This window comes from Ambystoma mexicanum, chromosome 9 (genome assembly GCF_040938575.1).
Source record: "Ambystoma mexicanum isolate Mex_15411 chromosome 9, UKY_AmexF1_1, whole genome shotgun sequence".
Taxonomy (NCBI): Eukaryota; Metazoa; Chordata; class Amphibia; order Caudata; family Ambystomatidae; genus Ambystoma; species Ambystoma mexicanum.
In genome coordinates this window covers 10,826,688-10,850,072 of record NC_090931.1, presented here as the reverse complement: position 1 = coordinate 10,850,072, position 23,385 = coordinate 10,826,688, and the positions used below count along the sequence as shown (strand labels likewise).

The window sequence follows — 23,385 nt, the reverse complement described above, 5'->3', positions numbered from 1 at the left end:
GTACCAATGGGGACTGATGTGTCTTGCACCAATAGCACTACGGATGCATGTACCAACAGGGACTGATGTTTCTTGCACCAATAGCACCAGGGACGCATGTACCAACAGGGACTGATGTGTCTTGCACCAATAGCACCAGGGACACATGTACCGACGGGGACTGATGTGCACCAATAGCACCAGGTACGCATATACCAACAGGGACTGATGTGTCTTGCACCAATAGCACCAGGGATGCATGTACCAACGGGGACTGATGTGTCTTGCACCAAGAGCACCAGGGACTCATGTACCAACAGGGACTCATGTGTCTTGCACCAATAGCACCGGGACACATGTACCAACGGGGACTGATGTGTATTGCACCAATAGCACCAGGGACACATGTACCAACAGGGACTGATGTGTCTTGCACCAATAGCACCAGGGACGCATGTACCAACGGTACTGATGTGTGTTGCTCCAATAGCACCAGGGACACATGGACCAATGGGGGCTGATGTGTCTTGCACCAATAGCACTACAGATGCATGTAAAAACAGGGACTGATGTGTCTTGCACCAATAGCACCAGTGACGCATGTACCAACAGGGACTGATGTGTCTTGCACCAATAGCACCAGGGACACATGTACCAACGGGGACTGATGTGTCTTGTGTCCTGCACCAATAGCACCAGGGACACATGTACCAATGGGGACTGGTGTGTCTTGCACCAATAGCACCAGGGACGCATGTACCAACAGGGACTGATGTGTCTTGCACCAATAGCAGCAGGGACGCATGTACCAACAGGAACTGATGTGACTTGCACCAATAGCACCAAGGACGCATGTACCAACAGGGGCTGATGTGTCTTGCACCAATAGCACCAGGGACACATGTACCAATAAGGGCTGATGTGGCTTGCACCAATAGCACCAGGGACGCATGTACCAACGGGGACTGATGTGCACCAATAGCACCAGGGATGCATGTACCAACAGGGACTGAAGTGTCTTGCACCAATAGCACCAGGGACAAATGTACCAACGGGACTGATGTGTCTTGCTCCAATAGCACCAGGGACACATGTACCAATGGGGGCTGATGTGTCTTGCACCAATAGCACTACGGATGCATGTACCAACAGGGACTGATGTTTCTTGCACCAATAGCACCAGGGACGCATGTACCAACAGGGACTGATGTGTCTTGCACCAATAGCACCAGGGACACATGTACCGACGGGGACTGATGTGCACCAATAGCACCAGGTACGCATATACCAACAGGGACTGATGTGTCTTGCACCAAGAGCACCAGGGACGCACAAACCAACAGGGACTGATGTGTCTTGCACCAATAGCACCAGGAATGCAGGTACCAACGAGGACAGATGTGTCTTGCACCAATAGCACCAGGGACCATGTACCAACGGGGACTGATGTGCACCAATAGCACCAGGGATGCATTAGCACCAGGGACTCATGTACCAACAGGGACTGATGTGTCTTGCACCAATAGCACCGGGACACATGTACCAACGGGGACTGATGTGTCTTGCACCAATAGCACCAGGGACGCGTGTACCAACGGGGATTGATGTGTTTTGCCTCAATAGCACCAGGGATGCATGTACCAACGGGGACTGATGTGTCTTGCACCAAGAGCACCAGGGACGCACGAACCAACAGGGACTGATGTGTCTTGCACCAATAGCACCAGGAATGCAGGTACCAACGGGGACAGATGTGTCTTGCACCAATAGCACCAGGGACCATGTACCAACGGGGACTGATGTGCACCAATAGCACCAGGGATGCATTAGCACCAGGGACTGATGTACCAACAGGGACTGATGTGTCTTGCACCAATAGCACCGGGACACATGTACCAACGGGGACTGATGTGGCTTGCACCAATAGCACCAGGGACGCGTGTACCAACGGGGATTGATGTGTCTTGCCTCAATAGCACCAGGGACGCATGTACCAACGGGGACTGATGTGTCTTGCACCAATTACACCAGGGACGCATGTTCCAACGGGACCGATGTGTCTTGCTCCAATAGCACCAGGGACACATGTACCAATGGGGGCTGATGTGTCTTGCAGCAATAGCACTACGGATGCATGTACCTACAGGGACTGATGTGTCTTGCACCTATAGCACCAGGGACGCATGTACCAACAGGGACTGATGTGTCTTGCACCAATAGCACCAGGGACACATGTACCAATGGGGACTGATGTGTCTTGTGTCCTGCACCAATAGCACCAGGGATGCATGTACCAATGGGGACTGGTGTGTCTTGCACCAATAGAACCAGAGACGCATGTACCAACAGGGACTGATGTGTCTTGCACCAATAGCAGCAGGGACGCATGTACCAACAGGGACTGATGTGACTTGCACCAATAGCACCAGTGACGCATGTACCAACAGGGGCTGATGTGTCTTGCACCAATAGCACCTCGGACGCATGTACCAACAGGGGCTGATGTTTCTTGCACCAATAGCACCAGGGACGCATGTACCAATAAGGGCTGATGTGTCTTGCACCAATAGCACCAGGGACGCATGTACCAACGGGGACTGACAAGCACCAATAGCACCAGGGATGCATGTACGAACAGGGTCTGATCTGTCTTGCACCAATAGCACCAGGGACAAATGTTCCAACAGGAGCTGATGTGTCTTGCTGCAACAATGCTAGCACTGGACACACGCTGTTTAAAGCTAAGTGCCTCTACGCACCCAGCATCAGCAGCTTCGATGCACCCAGCATCAGCAGCTTCTACGCACCCAGCATCAGCAGCTTCTACGCACCCAGCATCAGCAGCTCCTACACACCCAGCATCAGCAGCTTCTATACACCCAGCATCAACAGCCTCTACACACTGAGCATCAACAGCTTCTACACACCCAGCATCAGCAGCTTCTACACACCCAGCATCAGCTGCTTCTACACACCCAACACCAGCAGCTTCTACAGACCCAACATCAGCAGCTTCCACACACCCAACAACAGTGGCCTCTACGAACCCAGCATCAGCAGGTTCTGCGCACCCAGCATTAGCAGCTTCTACAAACTCAGCATCAACAGCCTCTACACACCGAGTATCAACAGCTTCTACACACCCAGCATCAGCAGCTCCTATACACCCATCATCAGCAGCTTCTACACACCCAACATCAGCAGCTTCTACACACCCAGCATCAGCAGCTTCTACACACCCAGTATCAGCAGCTTCTACACACCCAACACCAGCAGCTTCTCCACAGCCAACATCAGCTGCTTCTACACACCCAACATCAGGAGCTTCTACACACCCAGCATCAACAGCTTCTACACACCAGCATCAGCAGTTTCAACACACCCAGCATCAGCAGCTTCTACACACCCTACATCAGCAGCTTCTACACCATGTAATCAGCAGCTTCTACACACCCTACATCAGCAGCTTCTACACCCAGCATCAGCAGCTTCTACGCACCCGGCATCAGCTGCTTCTACTCACCCAACACCAGCAGCTTCTACACACCCAACATCAGCAGCTTCTACACACCCAAAATCAGCAGCTTCTACACACCCAGAATCAGCAGCTTCTACACACCCAGCATCAACAGCTTCTACATACCCAGCATCAGCAGCTTTTACACACCCAGCATCAGCAGCTTCTACACACCCAACATCATCAGTTTCTACACACCCAGCATCAGCAGCTTCTACACACCCAGCATCAGCAGCTTCTACGCACCCTACATCAGCAGCTTCTACATGAAGTATCAGCAGCTTCTACACACGCTACATCAGCAGCTTCCACACCCAGCATCAGCAGTTTCTACACACCAACACCAGCAGCTTCTACTCACCCAACATCAGCAGCTTCTACACACCCAACATCAGCAGCTTCTACACACTCTGCATTAGCAGCCTCTACAAACCAAGCAGCTGCAGCTTCTACACACCCAGCATCAGCAGCTTCTACACACCCTACATCAGCAGCTTCTACACCCAGCATCAGCAGCTTCTACGCACCCAGCATCAGCTGCATCTACACACCCAACACCAGCAGCTTCTATACACCCAAGATCTGCAGCTTCTACACACCCAGCATCAGCAGCTTTTACACACCCAACCTCAGCAGCTTCTACACACCCAGCATCAGCAGCTTCTACACACCCAACATCAGCAGCTTCTACACCCAGCATCAGCAGCTTCTGCGCACCCAGCATCAGCTGCTTCTTTGCACCCAACACCAGCAGCTTCTACACACGCAACATCAGCAGCTTCTACACACCCAACATCAGCAGCTTCTACATACCCAGCATCAGCAGCTTCTACACACCCAACATCAGCAGCTTCTACACACCCTACATCAGAAGCTTTTACACACCCAACATCAGCAGCTTCTACACCCAGCATCAGCAGCTTCTGCGCACCCAGCATCAGCTGCTTCTTTGCACCCAACACCAGCAGCTTCTACACACGCAACATCAGCAGCTTCTACACACCCAACATCAGCTGCTTCTACACACCCAGCATCAGCAGCTTCTACACACCCAGTATCAGCAGCTTCTACACACCCAGCATCAGCAGCTTCTACACACCAAACACCGGCAGCTTCTGCACACCCAACACCAGCAGCTTCTCCACAACCAACATCAGCTGCTTCTACACACCCAACATCAGCAGCTTCTACACACCCAGCATCAACAGCTTCTACACACCAGCATCAGCAGTTTCAACACACCCAGCATCAGCAGCTTCTACACACCCTACATCAGCAGCTTCAACACACCCAGCATCAGCAGCTTCTACACACCCTACATCAGCAGCTTCTACACCCTGCATCAGCAGCTTCTACACACCCTACATCAGCAGCTTCTACACCCAGCATCAGCAGCTTCTACGCACCCGGCATCAGCTGCTTCTACACACCCAACACCAGCAGCTTCTACACACCCTACATCAGCAGCTTCTATACCCAGCATCAGCAGCTTCTACGCACCCAGCATCAGCTGCATCTACACACCCAACACCAGCAGCTTCTACACACCCAAGATCTGCAGCTTCTACACACCCAGCATCAGCAGCTTTTACACACCCAACCTCAGCAGCTTCTACACACCCAGCATCAGCAGCTTCTACACACCCAACATCAGCAGCTTCTACACCCAGCATCAGCAGCTTCTGCGCACCCAGCATCAGCTGCTTCTTTGCACCCAACACCAGCAGCTTCTACACACGCAACATCAGCAGCTTCTACACACCCAACATCAGCAGCTTCTACATACCCAGCATCAGCAGCTTCTACACACCCAACACCAGCAGCTTCTAAACACCCTACATCAGAAGCTTTTACACACCCAACATCAGCAGCTTCTACACCCAGCATCAGCAGCTTCTGCGCACCCAGCATCAGCTGCTTCTTTGCACCCAACACCAGCAGCTTCTACACACGCAACATCAGCAGCTTCTACACACCCAACATCAGCTGCTTCTACACACCCAGCATCAGCAGCTTCTACACACCCAGTATCAGCAGCTTCTACACACCCAGCATCAGCAGCTTCTACACACCAAACACCGGCAGCTTCTGCACACCAAACACCAGCAGCTTCTCCACAACCAACATCAGCTGCTTCTACACACCCAACATCAGCAGCTTCTACACACCCAGCATCAACAGCTTCTACACACCAGCATCAGCAGTTTCAACACACCCAGCATCAGCAGCTTCTACACACCCTACATCAGCAGCTTCTACACCCTGCATCAGCAGCTTCTACACACCCTACATCAGCAGCTTCTACACCCAGCATCAGCAGCTTCTACGCACCCGGCATCAGCTGCTTCTACACACCCAACACCAGCAGCTTCTACACACCCAACATCAGCAGCTTCTACACACCCAAAATCAGCAGCTTCTACACACCCAGAATCACCAGCTTCTACACACCCAGCATCAACAGCTTCTACATACCCAGCATCAGCAGCTTTTACACACCCAGCATCAGCAGCTTCTACACACCCAACATCATCAGCTTCTACACACCCAGCATCAGCAGCTTCTACACACCCAGCATCAGCAGCTTCTACGCACCCTACATCAGCAGCTTCTACATTAAGTATCAGCAGCGTCTACACACGCTACATCAGCAGCTTCCACACCCAGCATCAGCAGTTTCTACACACCAACACCAGCAGCTTCTACTCACCCAACATCAGCAGCTTCTACACACCCAACATCAGCAGCTTCTACACACTCTGCATTAGCAGCCTCTACAAACCAAGCAGCTGCAGCTTCTACACACCCAGCATCAGCAGCTTCTACACACCCTACATCAGCAGCTTCTACACCCAGCATCAGCAGCTTCTACGCACCCAGCATCAGCTGCATCTACACACCCAACACCAGCAGCTTCTATACACCCAAGATCTGCAGCTTCTACACACCCAGCATCAGCAGCTTTTACACACCCAACCTCAGCAGCTTCTACACACCCAGCATCAGCAGCTTCTACACACCCAACATCAGCAGCTTCTACACCCAGCATCAGCAGCTTCTGCGCACCCAGCATCAGCTGCTTCTTTGCACCCAACACCAGCAGCTTCTACACACGCAACATCAGCAGCTTCTACACACCCAACATCAGCAGCTTCTACATACCCAGCATCAGCAGCTTCTACACACCCAACATCAGCAGCTTCTACACACCCTACATCAGAAGCTTTTACACACCCAACATCAGCAGCTTCTACACCCAGCATCAGCAGCTTCTGCGCACCCAGCATCAGCTGCTTCTTTGCACCCAACACCAGCAGCTTCTACACACGCAACATCAGCAGCTTCTACACACCCAACATCAGCTGCTTCTACACACCCAGCATCAGCAGCTTCTACACACCCAGTATCAGCAGCTTCTACACACCCAGCATCAGCAGCTTCTACACACCAAACACCGGCAGCTTCTGCACACCCAACACCAGCAGCTTCTCCACAACCAACATCAGCTGCTTCTACACACCCAACATCAGCAGCTTCTACACACCCAGCATCAACAGCTTCTAGACACCAGCATCAGCAGTTTCAACACACCCAGCATCAGCAGCTTCTACACACCCTACATCAGCAGCTTCTACACCCTGCATCAGCAGCTTCTACACACCCTACATCAGCAGCTTCTACACCCAGCATCAGCAGCTTCTACGCACCCGGCATCAGCTGCTTCTACACACCCAACACCAGCAGCTTCTACACACCCTACATCAGCAGCTTCTATACCCAGCATCAGCAGCTTCTACGCACCCAGCATCAGCTGCATCTACACACCCAACACCAGCAGCTTCTACACACCCAAGATCTGCAGCTTCTACACACCCAGCATCAGCAGCTTTTACACACCCAACCTCAGCAGCTTCTACACACCCAGCATCAGCAGCTTCTACACACCCAACATCAGCAGCTTCTACACCCAGCATCAGCAGCTTCTGCGCACCCAGCATCAGCTGCTTCTTTGCACCCAACACCAGCAGCTTCTACACACGCAACATCAGCAGCTTCTACACACCCAACATCAGCAGCTTCTACATACCCAGCATCAGCAGCTTCTACACACCCAACACCAGCAGCTTCTACACACCCTACATCAGAAGCTTTTAAACACCCAACATCAGCAGCTTCTACACCCAGCATCAGCAGCTTCTGCGCACCCAGCATCAGCTGCTTCTTTGCACCCAACACCAGCAGCTTCTACACACGCAACATCAGCAGCTTCTACACACCCAACATCAGCTGCTTCTACACACCCAGCATCAGCAGCTTCTACACACCCAGTATCAGCAGCTTCTACACACCCAGCATCAGCAGCTTCTACACACCAAACACCGGCAGCTTCTGCACACCCAACACCAGCAGCTTCTCCACAACCAACATCAGCTGCTTCTACACACCCAACATCAGCAGCTTCTACACACCCAGCATCAACAGCTTCTACACACCAGCATCAGCAGTTTCAACACACCCAGCATCAGCAGCTTCTACACACCCTACATCAGCAGCTTCTACACCCTGCATCAGCAGCTTCTACACACCCTACATCAGCAGCTTCTACACCCAGCATCAGCAGCTTCTACGCACCCGGCATCAGCTGCTTCTACACACCCAACACCAGCAGCTTCTACACACCCAACATCAGCAGCTTCTACACACCCAAAATCAGCAGCTTCTACACACCCAGAATCAGCAGCTTCTACACACCCAGCATCAACAGCTTCTACATACCCAGCATCAGCAGCTTTTACACACCCAGCATCAGCAGCTTCTACACACCCAACATCATCAGCTTCTACACACCCAGCATCAGCAGCTTCTACACACCCAGCATCAGCAGCTTCTACACACCCTACATCAGCAGCTTCTACATGAAGTATCAGCAGCTTCTACACACGCTACATCAGCAGCTTCCACACCCAGCATCAGCAGCTTCTACACACCCAACACCAGCAGCTTCTACTCACCCAACATCAGCAGCTTCTACACACCCAACATCAGCAGCTTCTACACACTCTGCATTAGCAGCCTCTACAAACCAAGCAGCTGCAGCTTCTACACACCCAGCATCAGCAGCTTCTACACACCCTACATCAGCAGCTTCTATACCCAGCATCAGCAGCTTCTACGCACCCAGCATCAGCTGCATCTACACACCCAACACCAGCAGCTTCTACACACCCAAGATCAGCAGCTTCTACACACCCAGCATCAGCAGCTTTTACACACCCAACCTCAGCAGCTTCTACACACCCAGCATCAGCAGCTTCTACACACCCAACATCAGCAGCTTTTACACCCAGCATCAGCAGCTTCTGCGCACCCAGCATCAGCTGCTTCTTTGCACCCAACACCAGCAGCTTCTACACACGCAACATCAGCAGCTTCTACACACCCAACATCAGCAGCTTCTACATACCCAGCATCAGCAGCTTCTACACACCCAACACCCGCAGCTTCTACACACCCTACATCAGCAGCTTTTACACACCCAACATCAGCAGCTTCTACACACCCTACATCAGCAGCTTCTACACCCAGCATCAGCAGCTACTACGCACCCAACACCAGCAGCTTCTACACACGCAACATCAGCAGCTTCTACACACCCAACATCAGCAGCTTCTACATACCCAGCATCAGCAGCTTCTACACACCCAACACCCGCAGCTTCTACACACCCTACATCAGCAGCTTTTACACACCCAACATCAGCAGCTTCTACACACCCTACATCAGCAGCTTCTACACCCAGCATCAGCAGCTTCTACGCACCCAGCATCAGCTGCATCTACACACCCAACACCAGCAGCTTCTACACACCCAAGATCAGCAGCTTCTACACACCCAGCATCAGCAGCTTTTACACACCCAACCTCAGCAGCTTCTACACACCCAGCATCAGCAGCTTCTACACACCCAACATCAGCAGCTTTTACACCCAGCATCAGCAGCTTCTGCGCACCCAGCATCAGCTGCTTCTTTGCACCCAACACCAGCAGCTTCTACACACGCAACATCAGCAGCTTCTACACACCCAACATCAGCAGCTTCTACATACCCAGCATCAGCAGCTTCTACACACCCAACACCCGCAGCTTCTACACACCCTACATCAGCAGCTTTTACACACCCAACATCAGCAGCTTCTACACACCCTACATCAGCAGCTTCTACACCCAGCATCAGCAGCTACTACGCACCCAGCATCAGCCGCTTCTACACACCCAACATCAGCAGCTTCTACACCCAGCATCAGCAGCTTCTACGCACCCGGCATCAGCAGCTTCTACACACCCAGAATCAGCAGCTTCTACACACCCAGCATCAACAGCTTCTACATACCCAGCATCAGCAGCTTTTACACACCCAGCATCAGCAGCTTCTACACACCCAACATCATCAGCTTCTACACACCCAGCATCAGCAGCTTCTACACACCCAGCATCAGCAGCTTCTACACACCCTACATCAGCAGCTTCTACATGAAGTATCAGCAGCTTCTACACACGCTACATCAGCAGCTTCCACATCCAGCATCAGCAGCTTCTACACACCCAACACCAGCAGCTTCTACTCACCCAACATCAGCAGCTTCTACACACCCAACATCAGCAGCTTCTACACACTCTGCATTAGCAGCCTCTACAAACCAAGCAGCTGCAGCTTCTACACACCCAGCATCAGCAGCTTCTACACACCCTACATCAGCAGCTTCTATACCCAGCATCAGCAGCTTCTACGCACCCAGCATCAGCTGCATCTACACACCCAACACCAGCAGCTTCTACACACCCAAGATCAGCAGCTTCTACACACCCAGCATCAGCAGCTTTTACACACCCAACCTCAGCAGCTTCTACACACCCAGCGTCAGCAGCTTCTACACACCCAACATCAGCAGCTTTTACACCCAGCATCAGCAGCTTCTGCGCACCCAGCATCAGCTGCTTCTTTGCACCCAACACCAGCAGTATCTACACACGCAACATCAGCAGCTTCTACACACCCAACATCAGCAGCTTCTACATACCCAGCATCAGCAGCTTCTACACACCCAACACCCACAGCTTCTACACACCCTACATCAGCAGCTTTTACACACCCAACATCAGCAGCTTCTACACACCCTACATCAGCAGCTTTTACACCCAGCATCAGCAGCTTCTGCGCACCCAGCATCAGCTGCTTCTTTGCACCCAACACCAGCAGCTTCTACACACGCAACATCAGCAGCTTCTACACACCCAACATCAGCAGCTTCTACATACCCAGCATCAGCAGCTTCTACACACCCAACACCCGCAGCTTCTACACACCCTACATCAGCAGCTTTTACACACCCAACATCAGCAGCTTCTACACACCCTACATCAGCAGCTTCTACACCCAGCATCAGCAGCTACTACGCACCCAACACCAGCAGCTTCTACACACGCAACATCAGCAGCTTCTACACACCCAACATCAGCAGCTTCTACATACCCAGCATCAGCAGCTTCTACACACCCAACACCCGCAGCTTCTACACACCCTACATCAGCAGCTTTTACACACCCAACATCAGCAGCTTCTACACACCCTACATCAGCAGCTTCTACACCCAGCATCAGCAGCTTCTACGCACCCAGCATCAGCTGCATCTACACACCCAACACCAGCAGCTTCTACACACCCAAGATCAGCAGCTTCTACACACCCAGCATCAGCAGCTTTTACACACCCAACCTCAGCAGCTTCTACACACCCAGCATCAGCAGCTTCTACACACCCAACATCAGCAGCTTTTACACCCAGCATCAGCAGCTTCTGCGCACCCAGCATCAGCTGCTTCTTTGCACCCAAAACCAGCAGCTTCTACACACGCAACATCAGCAGCTTCTACACACCCAACATCAGCAGCTTCTACATACCCAGCATCAGCAGCTTCTACACACCCAACACCCGCAGCTTCTACACACCCTACATCAGCAGCTTTTACACACCCAACATCAGCAGCTTCTACACACCCTACATCAGCAGCTTCTACACCCAGCATCAGCAGCTACTACGCACCCAGCATCAGCCGCTTCTACACACCCAACATCAGCAGCTTCTACACCCAGCATCAGCAGCTTCTACGCACCCGGCATCAGCTGCTTCTACACACCCAACACCAGCAGCTTCTACACACCCAACATCAGCAGCTTCTACACACCCAAAATCAGCAGCTTCTACACACCCAGAATCATCAGCTTCTACACACCCAGCATCAACAGCTTCTACATACCCAGCATCAGCAGCTTTTACACACCCAGCATCAGCAGCTTCTACACACCCAACATCATCAGCTTCTACACACCCAGCATCAGCAGCTTCTACACACCCAGCATCAGCAGCTTCTACACACCCTACATCAGCAGCTTCTACATGAAGTATCAGCAGCTTCTACACACGCTACATCAGCAGCTTCCACACCCAGCATCAGCAGCTTCTACACACCCAACACCAGCAGCTTCTACTCACCCAACATCAGCAGCTTCTACACACCCAACATCAGCAGCTTCTACACACTCTGCATTAGCAGCCTCTACAAACCAAGCAGCTGCAGCTTCTACACACCCAGCATCAGCAGCTTCTACACACCCTACATCAGCAGCTTCTATACCCAGCATCAGCAGCTTCTACGCACCCAGCATCAGCTGCATCTACACACCCAACACCAGCAGCTTCTACACACCCAAGATCAGCAGCTTCTACACACCCAGCATCAGCAGCTTTTACACACCCAACCTCAGCAGCTTCTACACACCCAGCGTCAGCAGCTTCTACACACCCAACATCAGCAGCTTTTACACCCAGCATCAGCAGCTTCTGCGCACCCAGCATCAGCTGCTTCTTTGCACCCAACACCAGCAGCTTCTACACACGCAACGTCAGCAGCTTCTACACACCCAACATCAGCAGCTTCTACATACCCAGCATCAGCAGCTTCTACACACCCAACACCCGCAGCTTCTACACACCCTACATCAGCAGCTTTTACACACCCAACATCAGCAGCTTCTACACACCCTACATCAGCAGCTTCTACACCCAGCATCAGCAGCTACTACGCACCCAGCATCAGCCGCTTCTACACACCCAACATCAGCAGCTTCTAAACACCCGGCATCAGCAGCCTCTACAAACCCAACACCAGCAGATTCTACACACCCAACACCAGCAGCTTCTACACACCCAGCATCAGCAGCTTCTACGTATCCAGCATCAGCAGCTTCTACACACCCAGCATCAGCAGCTTCTATGCACCCAGCAGCTTTTACACACCCAGCATCAGCAGCTTCTACACACCCAGCATCAGCAGCTTCTACGCACCCAGCATCAGCTGCTTCTACACACCCGACAACAGCAGCTTCTACACACCCAGCATCAGCAGCTTCTACACACCCAGCATCAGCAGCTTCTACACATCCAACACCAGCAGCTTCTACACACCCAACATCAGCCGCTTCTACACACCCAACACCAGCAGCTTCTACAGACCCAGCATCAGCAGCTTCTACACACCCAGCACCAGCAGCTTCTACACACCCAACACCAGCAGTTTCTACACACCCAGCACCAGCAGCTTCTACACCCAGCATCAGCAGCTTCTACACCCAGCATCAGCAGCTTCTACACCTAGCATCAGCAGCTTCTACACACCCAGAATCAGCAGCCTCTACCCCCAGCATCAGCAGCTTCTACATCCAGCATCAGCAGCTTCTACACACCCAGCATCAGCTGCTTCTACACACCCAGCATCAGCAGCTTCTACACACCCGACATCAGCAGCTTCTACACCAAGCATCAGCAGCTTCTACGCACCCAGCATAAGCTGCTTCTACACACCCAACACCAGCAACTTCTACACACCCTACATCAGCAGCTTCTACACCCAGCATCAGCAGCTTCTACACACCCAGCATCAACAACTTCTACACACCTAGCATCAGCAGCTTCTACACACCCAGCATCAGCAACTTCTACACACCCAGCATCAACAGATTCTACACACCCAACACCATCAGCTTCTACACACCCAACATCAGCAGCTTCTACACACCCAGCATCAGCAGCTCCTACACAACCATCATCAGCTGCTTCTACACACCCACCATCAGCCGCTTCTACACACCCAGCATCAGCAGCTTCTACACACCCAGCATCAGCAGCTTCTACCCACCCAACAACAGTAGCTTGTACACATCCAGCATCAGCAGCTTCTACACACCCAGCATCAGCAGCTTCTACACATCCAACACCAGCAGCTTCTACACACCCAACATCAGCAGCTTCTACAAACGCAACACCATCAGCTTCTACACACCCAGCATCAGCAGCTTCTACACACCCAGCACCAGCAGCTTCTGCACACCCAACACCAGCAGTTTCTACACACCCAACATCAGTAGCTTCTACACACCCAGCATCAGCAGCTTTTACACACCCAGCATCAGCAGCTTCTACACACCCAGCATCAGCAGCTTCTACACACCCTACATCAGCAGCTTCTACACACCCAGCATCAGCAGCTTCTACACACCCAACAACAGCAGCTTCTACACACTCAGCATCAGCTGCTTCTACACCCAGCATCAGCAGCGTCTACACACCCAGCATCAGCTGCTTCTACACATCCAACACCAGCAGCTTCTACAGACCCAGCATCAGCAGCTTCTACGCACCCAACACCAGCAGCTTCTACACACCCAACATAAGCAGCTTCTACACACCCAGCATCAGCAGCTTCTACACACACAGCATCAGCAGCTTCTACACACCCTACACCAGCAGCTTCTACACACCCTACATCAGCAACTTCTACACCCAGCATCAGCAGCTTCTACACACCCTACATCAGCAGCTTCTACACCCTACATCTGCAGCTTCTACACCCAGCATCAGCAGCTTCTACACCCAGTATCAGCAGCTTCTACACACCCAGCAATAGCAGCTTCTACACACCCAGCATCAGCAGCTTCTACACACCCAACACCAGCAGCTTTTACACACCCAGCATCAGCAGCTTCTACACACCCTACATCAGCAGCTTCTACACCCTACATCAGCAGCTTCTACACCCAGCATCAGCAGCTTCTACACCCAGCATCACCAGCTTCTACACACCCAGCATCAGCAGCTTTTACACACCCAGCATCAGCAGCTGCTTCTACACACCCAGCATCAGCAGCTTCTACAAACCCAGCATCAGCAGCTTCTACACGCCCAGCATCAGCAGCTTCTACACGCCCAGCATCAGCAGCTTCTACACACCCAGCATCAGCTGCTTCTACACATCCAGCATCAGCAGCTTCTACACACCCAACATCAGCAGCTTCTAAAAACCCTACATCAGTACCTTCTACACACCCAGCATCAGCAGCTTCTACACCCCCAGAATCAGCAGCTTCTACACACCCACACCAGCAGCTTCTACACACCCAACACCAGCAGCTTCTACACACCCAACATCAGCAGCTTCTACACACCCAGCATCAGCAGCTTCTACACACCCTACATCAGCAGCTTCTACACACCCAGCATCAGCAGCTTCTACACACCCTACATCAGCAGCTTCTACACACCCAGCATCAGCAGCTTCTACACACCCTACATCAGCAGCTTCTACTCCCAGCATCAGCAGCTTCTACGCACCCAGCATCAGCTGCATCTACGCACCCAACACCAGCAGCTTCTACACACCCAGCATCAGCAGCTTCTACACCCAGCATCAGCTGCTTCTACACACCCAACACCAGCAGCGTCTACTCACGCAACATCAGCAGCTTCTACACACCCAACATCAGCAACTTCTACACACCCAGCATCAGCAGCTTCTACACACCCAACACCAGCAGCTTCTACACACCCTACATCAGCAGCTTCTACTCCCAGCATCAGCAGCTTCTATGCACCCAGCATCAGCTGCATCTACGCACCCAACACCAGCAGCTTCTACACACCCAACATCAGCAGCTTCTACACACCCAGCATCAGCAGCTTCTACACCCAGCATCAGCTGCTTCTACACACCCAACACCAGCAGCTTCTACACACCCTACATCAGCAGCTTCTACACCCAGCATCGGCAGCTTCTACGCACCCAGCATCAGCAGCTTCTACGCACCCAGCATCAGCAGCTTCTACGCACCCAGCATCAGCAGCTTCTACAATCCCAACACCAGCAGCTTTCCTCGCACCCAACAGCAGCAGCTTCTACACACCCAGCATCAGCAGCGTCTACGCACCCATCATCAGCAGCTTCTACGCACCGAGCATCAGCAGCTTCTACGCACCCATCATCAGCAGCCTCTACACACCCAGCATGAGCAACTTCTACACACCCCACATCAGCAGCTTCTACTCCCAGCATCAGCATCCTCTACACACCCAGCATCAGCAGCTTCTACACACCCAGCATCAGCAGCTTATACACCCCCAGCATCAGCAGCTTCTACGCACCCAACACCCAAAATCAGCAGCTTCTACACACCCAGCATCAGCAGCTTCTACACTCAGCATCAGCAGCTTCTACACCCAGCATCAGCAGCTTCTACACACCCAACATCAGCAGTTTCTACACACCCAGCAACAGCAGCTTCTACACACCCTACATCAGCAGCTTCTACACCCTACATCAGCAGCTTCTACAGACCCAACACCAGCAGCTTCTACACACCCAACACCAGCAGCGTCTACACACCCAACATCAGCAGCTTCTACACACCCAGCATCAGCTGCTTCTACACACCCTACATCAGCAGCTTCTACACACCCAGCATCAGCAGCTTCTACACACCCTACATCAGCAGCTTCTACACACCCAGCATCAGCAGCTTCTACACACCCTACATCAGCAGCTTCTACTCCCAGCATCAGCAGCTTCTACACACCCAGCATCAGCTGCATCTACCCACCCTACACCAGCAGCTTCTACACACCCAACATCAGCAGCTTCTACACACCCAGCATCAGCAGCTTCTACACACCCAACATCAGCAGCTTCTACACCCAGCATCAGCAGCTTCTACGCACCCAGCATCAGCTGCTTCTACACACCCAACACCAGCAGCTTCTACACACGCAACATCAGCAGCTTCTACACACCCAACATCAGCAACTTCTACACACCCAGCATCAGCAGCTTCTACACACCCAACACCAGCAGCTTCTACACACCCTACATCAGCAGCTTTTACACACCCAGCATCAGCAGCTTCTACACACCCTACATCAGCAGCTTCTACACCCAGCATCAGCAGCTTCTACGCACCCAGCATCAGCAGCTTCTACGCACCCAGCATCAGTAGCTTCTACGCACCCAGCATCAGCAGCTTCTACAAACCCAACACCAGCAGCTTCTACACACCCAACAGCAGCAGCTCCTACACACCCAGCATCAGCAGCGTCTACGCACCCAGCATCAGCAGCTTCTACACACCCAACATCAGCAGCTTCTACACACCCAACACCAGCAGCTTCTACACACCCAACACCAGCAGCTTCTCCACACCCAGCATCAGCAGCTTCTACACACCATACATCAGCAGCTTCTACACACGCAACACCAGCAGCTTCTCCACACCCAGCATCAGCAGCTTCTACACACCCTACATCAGCAGCTTCTACACACGCAACACCAGCAGCTTCTACACACCCAGCATCAGCAGCGTCTACGCACCCAGCATCAGCAGCCTCTACACACCCAGCATCAGCAGCTTCTACACACCCAGCATCAGCAGCTTCTACACCCCCAGCATCAGCAGCTTCTACGCACCCAACACCCAACATCAGCAGCTTCTACACACCCAGCATCAGCAGCTTCTACACTCAGCATCAGCAGCTTCTACACCCAGCATCAGCAGCTTCTACACACCCAACATCAGCAGTTTCTACACACCCAGCATCAGCAGCTTCTACACACCCTACATCAGCAGCTTCTACACTCTACATCAGCAGCTTCTACAGACCCAACACCAGCAGCTTCTACACACCCAACACCAGCAGCGTCTACACACCCAACATCAGCAGCTTCTACACACCCAGCATCAGCTGCTTCTACACACCCTACATCAGCAGCTTCTACACACCCAGCATCAGCAGCTTCTACACACCCTACATCAGCAGCTTCTACACACCCAGCATCAGCAGCTTCTACACACCCTACATCAGCAGCTTCTACTCCCAGCATCAGCAGCTTCTACACACCCAGCATCAGCTGCATCTACGCACCCTACACCAGCAGCTTCTACACACCCAACATCAGCAGCTTCTACACACCCAGCATCAGCAGCTTCTACACACCCAACATCAGCAGCTTCTACACCCAGCATCAGCAGCTTCTACGCACCCAGCATCAGCTGCTTCTACACACCCAACACCAGCAGCTTCTACACACGCAACATCAGCAGCTTCTACACACCCAACATCAGCAACTTCTACACACCCAGCATCAGCAGCTTCTACACACCCAACACCAGCAGCTTCTACACACCCTACATCAGCAGCTTTTACACACCCAGCATCAGCAGCTGCTACACACCCTACATCAGCAGCTTCTACACCCAGCATCAGCAGCTTCTACGCACCCAGCATCAGCAGCTTCTACGCACCCAGCATCAGCAGCTTCTACGCACCCAGCATCAGCAGCTTCTACAAACCCAACACCAGCAGCTTCTACACACCCAACACCAGCAGCTTCTACACACCCAACAGCAGCAGCTCCTACACACCCAGCATCAGCAGCGTCTGCGCACCCAGCATCAGCAGCTTCTACGCACCCAGCATCAGCAGCTTCTACGCACCCATCATCAGCAGCCTCTACACACCCAGCATGAGCAATTTCTACACACCCCACATCAGCAGCTTCTACTCCCAGCATCAGCAGCTTCTACACACCCAACACCAGCAGCTTCTACACACCCAGCATCAGCAGCTTCTACACACCCAGCATCAGCAGCTTCTACACACCCAACACCAGCAGTTTCTACACACCCAGCATCAGCAGCTTCTACACACCCAGCATCAGCAGCTTCTCCACACCCAGCATCAGCAGCTTCTACACACCCATCATCAGAAGCCTCTACACCCAGCATCAGCAGCCTCTACACACCCAGCATCAGCAGCATCTACATCCAGCATCAGCAGCTTCTACGCCCAGCATCAGCAGCTTCTACACACCCAGCATCAGCAGCTTCTACACACCCAGCATCAGCAGCTTCTACACCCAGCATCAGCAGCTTCTACACACCCAGCATCAGCAGCTTCTACACACCCATCATTAGGAGCTTCTACACACCCAGCATCAGCAGCTTCTACATACCCTACATCAGCAGCTTCTACACACCCAGCATCAGCAGCTTCTACACACCCAGCATCAGCAGCTTCTACACACCCTACATCAGCAGCTTCTACACATTCAACAGCAGCAGCTTCTACACACCCAGCATCAGCAGCGTCTACACACCCAGCATCAGCAGCTTCTACGCACCCAGCATCAGCAGCATCTACATCCAGCATCAGCAGCTTCTACGCCCAGCATCAGCAGCTTCTACACACCCAGCATCAGCAGCTTCTACACACCCAGCATCAGCAGCTTCTACACCCAGCATCAGCAGCTTCTACACACCCAGCATCAGCAGCTTCTACACACCCATCATTAGGAGCTTCTACACACCCAGCATCAGCAGCTTCTACATACCCTACATCAGCAGCTTCTACACACCCAGCATCAGCAGCTTCTACACACCCAGCATCAGCAGCTTCTACACACCCTACATCAGCAGCTTCTACACATTCAACAGCAGCAGCTTCTACTCACCCAGCATCAGCAGCGTCTACACACCCAGCATCAGCAGCTTCTACGCACCCAGCATCAGCAGCTTCTGCACACCCAGCATCAGCAGATTCTACATGCCCAGCATCAGCAGCTTCTACACAACCAACACCAGCAGCTTCTACACACCCAACATCAGCAGCTTCTACACACCCAGCGTCAGCAGCTTCTATGCACCCAGCATCAGCAGCTTCTACACACCCTACATTAGCAGCTTCTACGCACCCATCATCACACCCTACATCAGCAGCTTCTACATACCAAGCATCAACAGCTTGTACACATCCAACACCAGCAGCTTCTACACACCCTACATCAGCAGCTTCTACACCCAGCATCAGCAGCGTCTACACACCCAGCATCAGCAGCTTCTACACACCCAGCATCAGCTGATTCTACCCACCCAGCATCAGCAGCTTCTACACACCCAGCATCAGCAGCTTCTACACACCCTACATCAGCAGCTTCTACACACCCAGCATTAGCAGCTTCTACACACCCACTATAAGCAGCTTCTACACACCCAACACCAGCAGCTTCTACACACCCAACATCAGCAGCTTTTACACACCCAGCATCAGCAGCTTCTACACACCCAGCATCCGCAGCTTCTAAACACCCTACATCAGCAGCTTCTACACACCCAGCATCAGCAGCTTGTACACACCCAGCATCAGCAGCTTCTACACACCCTACATCAGCAGCTTCTACACACTACATCAGCAGCTTCTACACACCCAACACCAGCAGCTTCTACACACCCAGCATCAGCAGCTTCTACACACCCAACACCAGCAGCTTCTACACACCCAACACCAGCAGCTTCTCCGCACCCTACATCAGCAGCTTCTACACCCTACATCAGCAGCTTCTACACCCAGCATTAGCAGCTTCTACACACCCACCATAAGCAGCTTCTACACACCCAACACCAGCAGCTTCTACACACCCAACATCAGCAGCTTCTACACACCCAGCATCAGCAGCTTCTACACAACCAGCATCAGCAGCTTCTACACACCCTACATCAGCAGCTTCTACACACCCAACACCAGCAGCTTCTACACACCCAGCATCAACAGCTTCTACACACCCTACATCAGCAGCTTCTACACGCTACATAAGCAGCTTCTACACTCCCAACACCAGCAGCTTCTACACACCCAGCATCAGCAGCTTCTACACACCCATCATCAGCAGCCTCTACACCCAGCATCAACAGCTTCTACACACCCAGCATCAGCAGATTCTACACACCCTACATCAGCAGCTTCTACACACCCAGCATCAGCAGCTTCTACACCCAGCATCAGCAGCTTCTACACCCAGCATCAGCAGATTCTACACACACAACATCAGCAGCTTCTACACACCCAGCATCAGCAGCTTCTACACCCAGCATCAGCAGCTTCTACACACCCAACATCAGCAGTTTCTACACACCCAGCATCAGCATCTTCTACACACCCTGCATCAGCAGCCTCTACACACCCAGCATCAGCAGCTTCTACACACCCAGCATCAGCAGCTTCTACACCGCCAGCATCAGCAGCTTCTACGCACCCAACACCCAACATCAGCAGCTTCTACACACCCAGCATCAGCAGCTTCTACACCCAGCATCAGCAGCTTCTACACCCAGCATCAGCAGCTTCTACACACCCAACATCAGCAGCTTCTATACGCCCAGCATCAGCAGCTTCTACACACCCTACACCAGCAGCTTCTACACCCAGCATCAGCAGCTTCTATGCACCCAGCATCAGCTGCATCTACACACCCAACACCAGCAGCTTCTACACCCAGCATCAGCAGCTTCTACACACCCAGTATCAGCAGCTTCTACACACCCAGCATCAGCAGCTTCTACACACCCTACATCAGCAGCTTCTACAGCCAGCATCAGCAGCTTCTACGCACCCTACATCAGCAGCTTCTACACCCAGCATCAGCAGCTTCTACACCCAGCATCAGCAGCTTCTACACGCCCAGCATCAGCAGCTTCTACACCCAGCATCAGCAGCTTCTACGCACCCTACATCAGCAGCTTCTACACCCAGCATCAGCAGCTGCCTGGAACCCTGGTGAAGGCAAAGTGGCCCCACAGCTGGGATTCCCAAAGAAAAGGTCACCTTTTCAGAGCAAATGAATTGTGCACAGAGATGCCCGGTGCTCACTTGGCACTGGGGAGAATTCTAGGGAGGGCATTTTTCGCTTCCATTCTGGGGGTGCATTACTCACTGCATTTCTCAATTTTAGGGGGTGGGCGGATCCACGTGGTAATTCCACTCCTCTAAGGCAACAAAAGTACCACCCACCCAGTCTGTTCTTTCATGTGCCGAGGCTTTCCCACCCAGGGGTTCTGGGGCTCTAGCTGAGGGAGACAGACCCATCCCTGAGAGAATCACTGGTGGTTTTTCCCCACGATTTGGTATTTTAAGTAATAGTTTGAAACAGAGCATTTTATAGAACATGTGTCAGAAGAAATTGGGGCAAAAACATAGGATTCGCAGGCAGACGCCCAGCCAGAGTCACTCAACCTGCTGAGCAGCCTTCCCAGCATTGTGCTCCAAGACTCATCACTCAGCTTCTGGTGGGGGTCACAGCATTTCCAGCACTGTAGTTCTTGCCATTGAAAAAAGTCAATGGTGTTTCTTGTCCAACAACATCGACTCATTTAGGATGCAGTCGAAAACTTTAAACCTCCTTGGACCCCGCCCCGTCCCCCCGCAGGGGAAGACACAGGAAGTAGGGGGTGGCCAAGATGGCGACCCCTCCAGGAAGGGCAAAGGAAGCAATAAACAGTGGCATCTATATTTAGATCCTGTGCAGGGGACCCATCATCATGACATCATCATCTACATGATCATTGCGTCATCGATTACCTAGCATGTGGGGCACTGTGCAATCCCCCCCATGCTCTGGGAATGGTCCTGATGGAAATCTGTGACCCCCTAAACCGACCAGACCCCCCCCCCTTTGCATGGACCGGTGAGGGCTGCAGAATGAGCCCCTGCCCTGGCACCTCACCGTTCGGCGCCAAACCTTGGACCCTACCATACATCAGCAATCAATCTCCCATCCTGTGACCCAAAAGGTTGAGCCCATAACTCAATTCACAGTGGGATTGTACATACCTTGCAGGGTGGCATTGGGGGCAAACAGTACCCGACTGCCCATGTTAAGGCTCTTGCGGCAGGCACAGTTCTTCTGTTTGCAGTGGTGGCCCCACTAGTGGCAGAGGATGTGGGCATTGAGGCCCACCGTGCGATCGTTCCACCGCTTCACCAGTGAGGCATGGAACTGCTGCAACAGTGCTGGCAGCATGCCTGCTGTGCCCAGATGTGGTTCCTTGATCTCAAAGAGGCTTTTGCGACGGTCAAAGGCACATCCGCTGAAAATGCCACTGCGGGCCCTCAGCCATGGCAGCAAAATCCTGCAATCTAGTTTGTGGTGGTTGAAGTGTGATTGACATAAAGGCGGTGGAGGTAACAGAGTATTTACAGATGGGCGGTGGAGGTAACAGAGCACTAGCAGTGAGGCAGTGGAGGCAACAGAGTACTGGCAGTGAGGCAGTGGAGGTAGTACTGGCAGTGAGGCGGTGGAGGTAACAGACTACTGGCAGTGAGGCGGTGGAGGTAAAAAAGCACTGGCAGTGAGGCAGTGGAGGTAACAGAGTACTGGCAGTAAGGCAGTGGAGGTAGTACTGGCAGTGAGGCGGTGAAGGTAACAGACTACTGGCAGTGATGTGGTGGAGGTAACAGAGCACTGGCAGTGAGGCAGTGGAGGTAACAGAGTACTGGCAGTGAGGCAGTGGAGGTAGTACTGGCAGTGGGGCAGTGGAGGTAACAGACTACTGGCTGTGAGGCGGTGGAGGTAACAGAGCACTGGCAGTTAGGCAGTGGAGGTACCAGAGTACTGCCAGTGAGGCAGTGGAGGTAACAGAGTACTGGCTGTGAGGCAATGGAGGTAACAGAGTACTGGC

The 23,385-nt window shown here is 52.6% G+C and overlaps 1 protein-coding gene across 1 annotated transcript; it reads left to right on the top strand.

Annotated features, from left to right (window-relative positions):
• The first annotated feature begins 2,605 nt into the window (after positions 1–2,605).
• Positions 2,606–21,549, top strand: LOC138487214 (mucin-3B-like). Its single transcript, XM_069613854.1, has 10 exons — positions 2,606–3,221; positions 3,319–4,550; positions 4,843–6,171; positions 6,268–12,455; positions 12,699–13,469; positions 13,513–14,485; positions 15,188–16,343; positions 16,806–17,573; positions 18,564–19,745; positions 20,507–21,549. Exons 1-10 carry the CDS (start codon positions 2,606–2,608, stop codon positions 21,547–21,549), a joined length of 15,258 nt encoding a protein of 5,085 aa, XP_069469955.1.
• The last annotated feature ends 1,836 nt before the right edge of the window (positions 21,550–23,385 follow it).

Bases quoted from the DNA above. Each gene is read 5' to 3' on its own strand.
- LOC138487214 (XM_069613854.1), top strand. From the start codon at position 2,606: ATGTACGAACAGGGTCTGATCTGTCTTGCACCAATAGCACCAGGGACA. The intron at 6,172-6,267 runs GTTTCTACACAC...CTGCATTAGCAG, and splicing joins TTCCACACCCAGCATCAGCA to CCTCTACAAACCAAGCAGCT. The intron at 16,344-16,805 runs GCATCAGCAGCT...CTACATCAGCAG, and splicing joins CAGCAGCTTCTACACACCCA to CTTCTACACCCAGCATCAGC.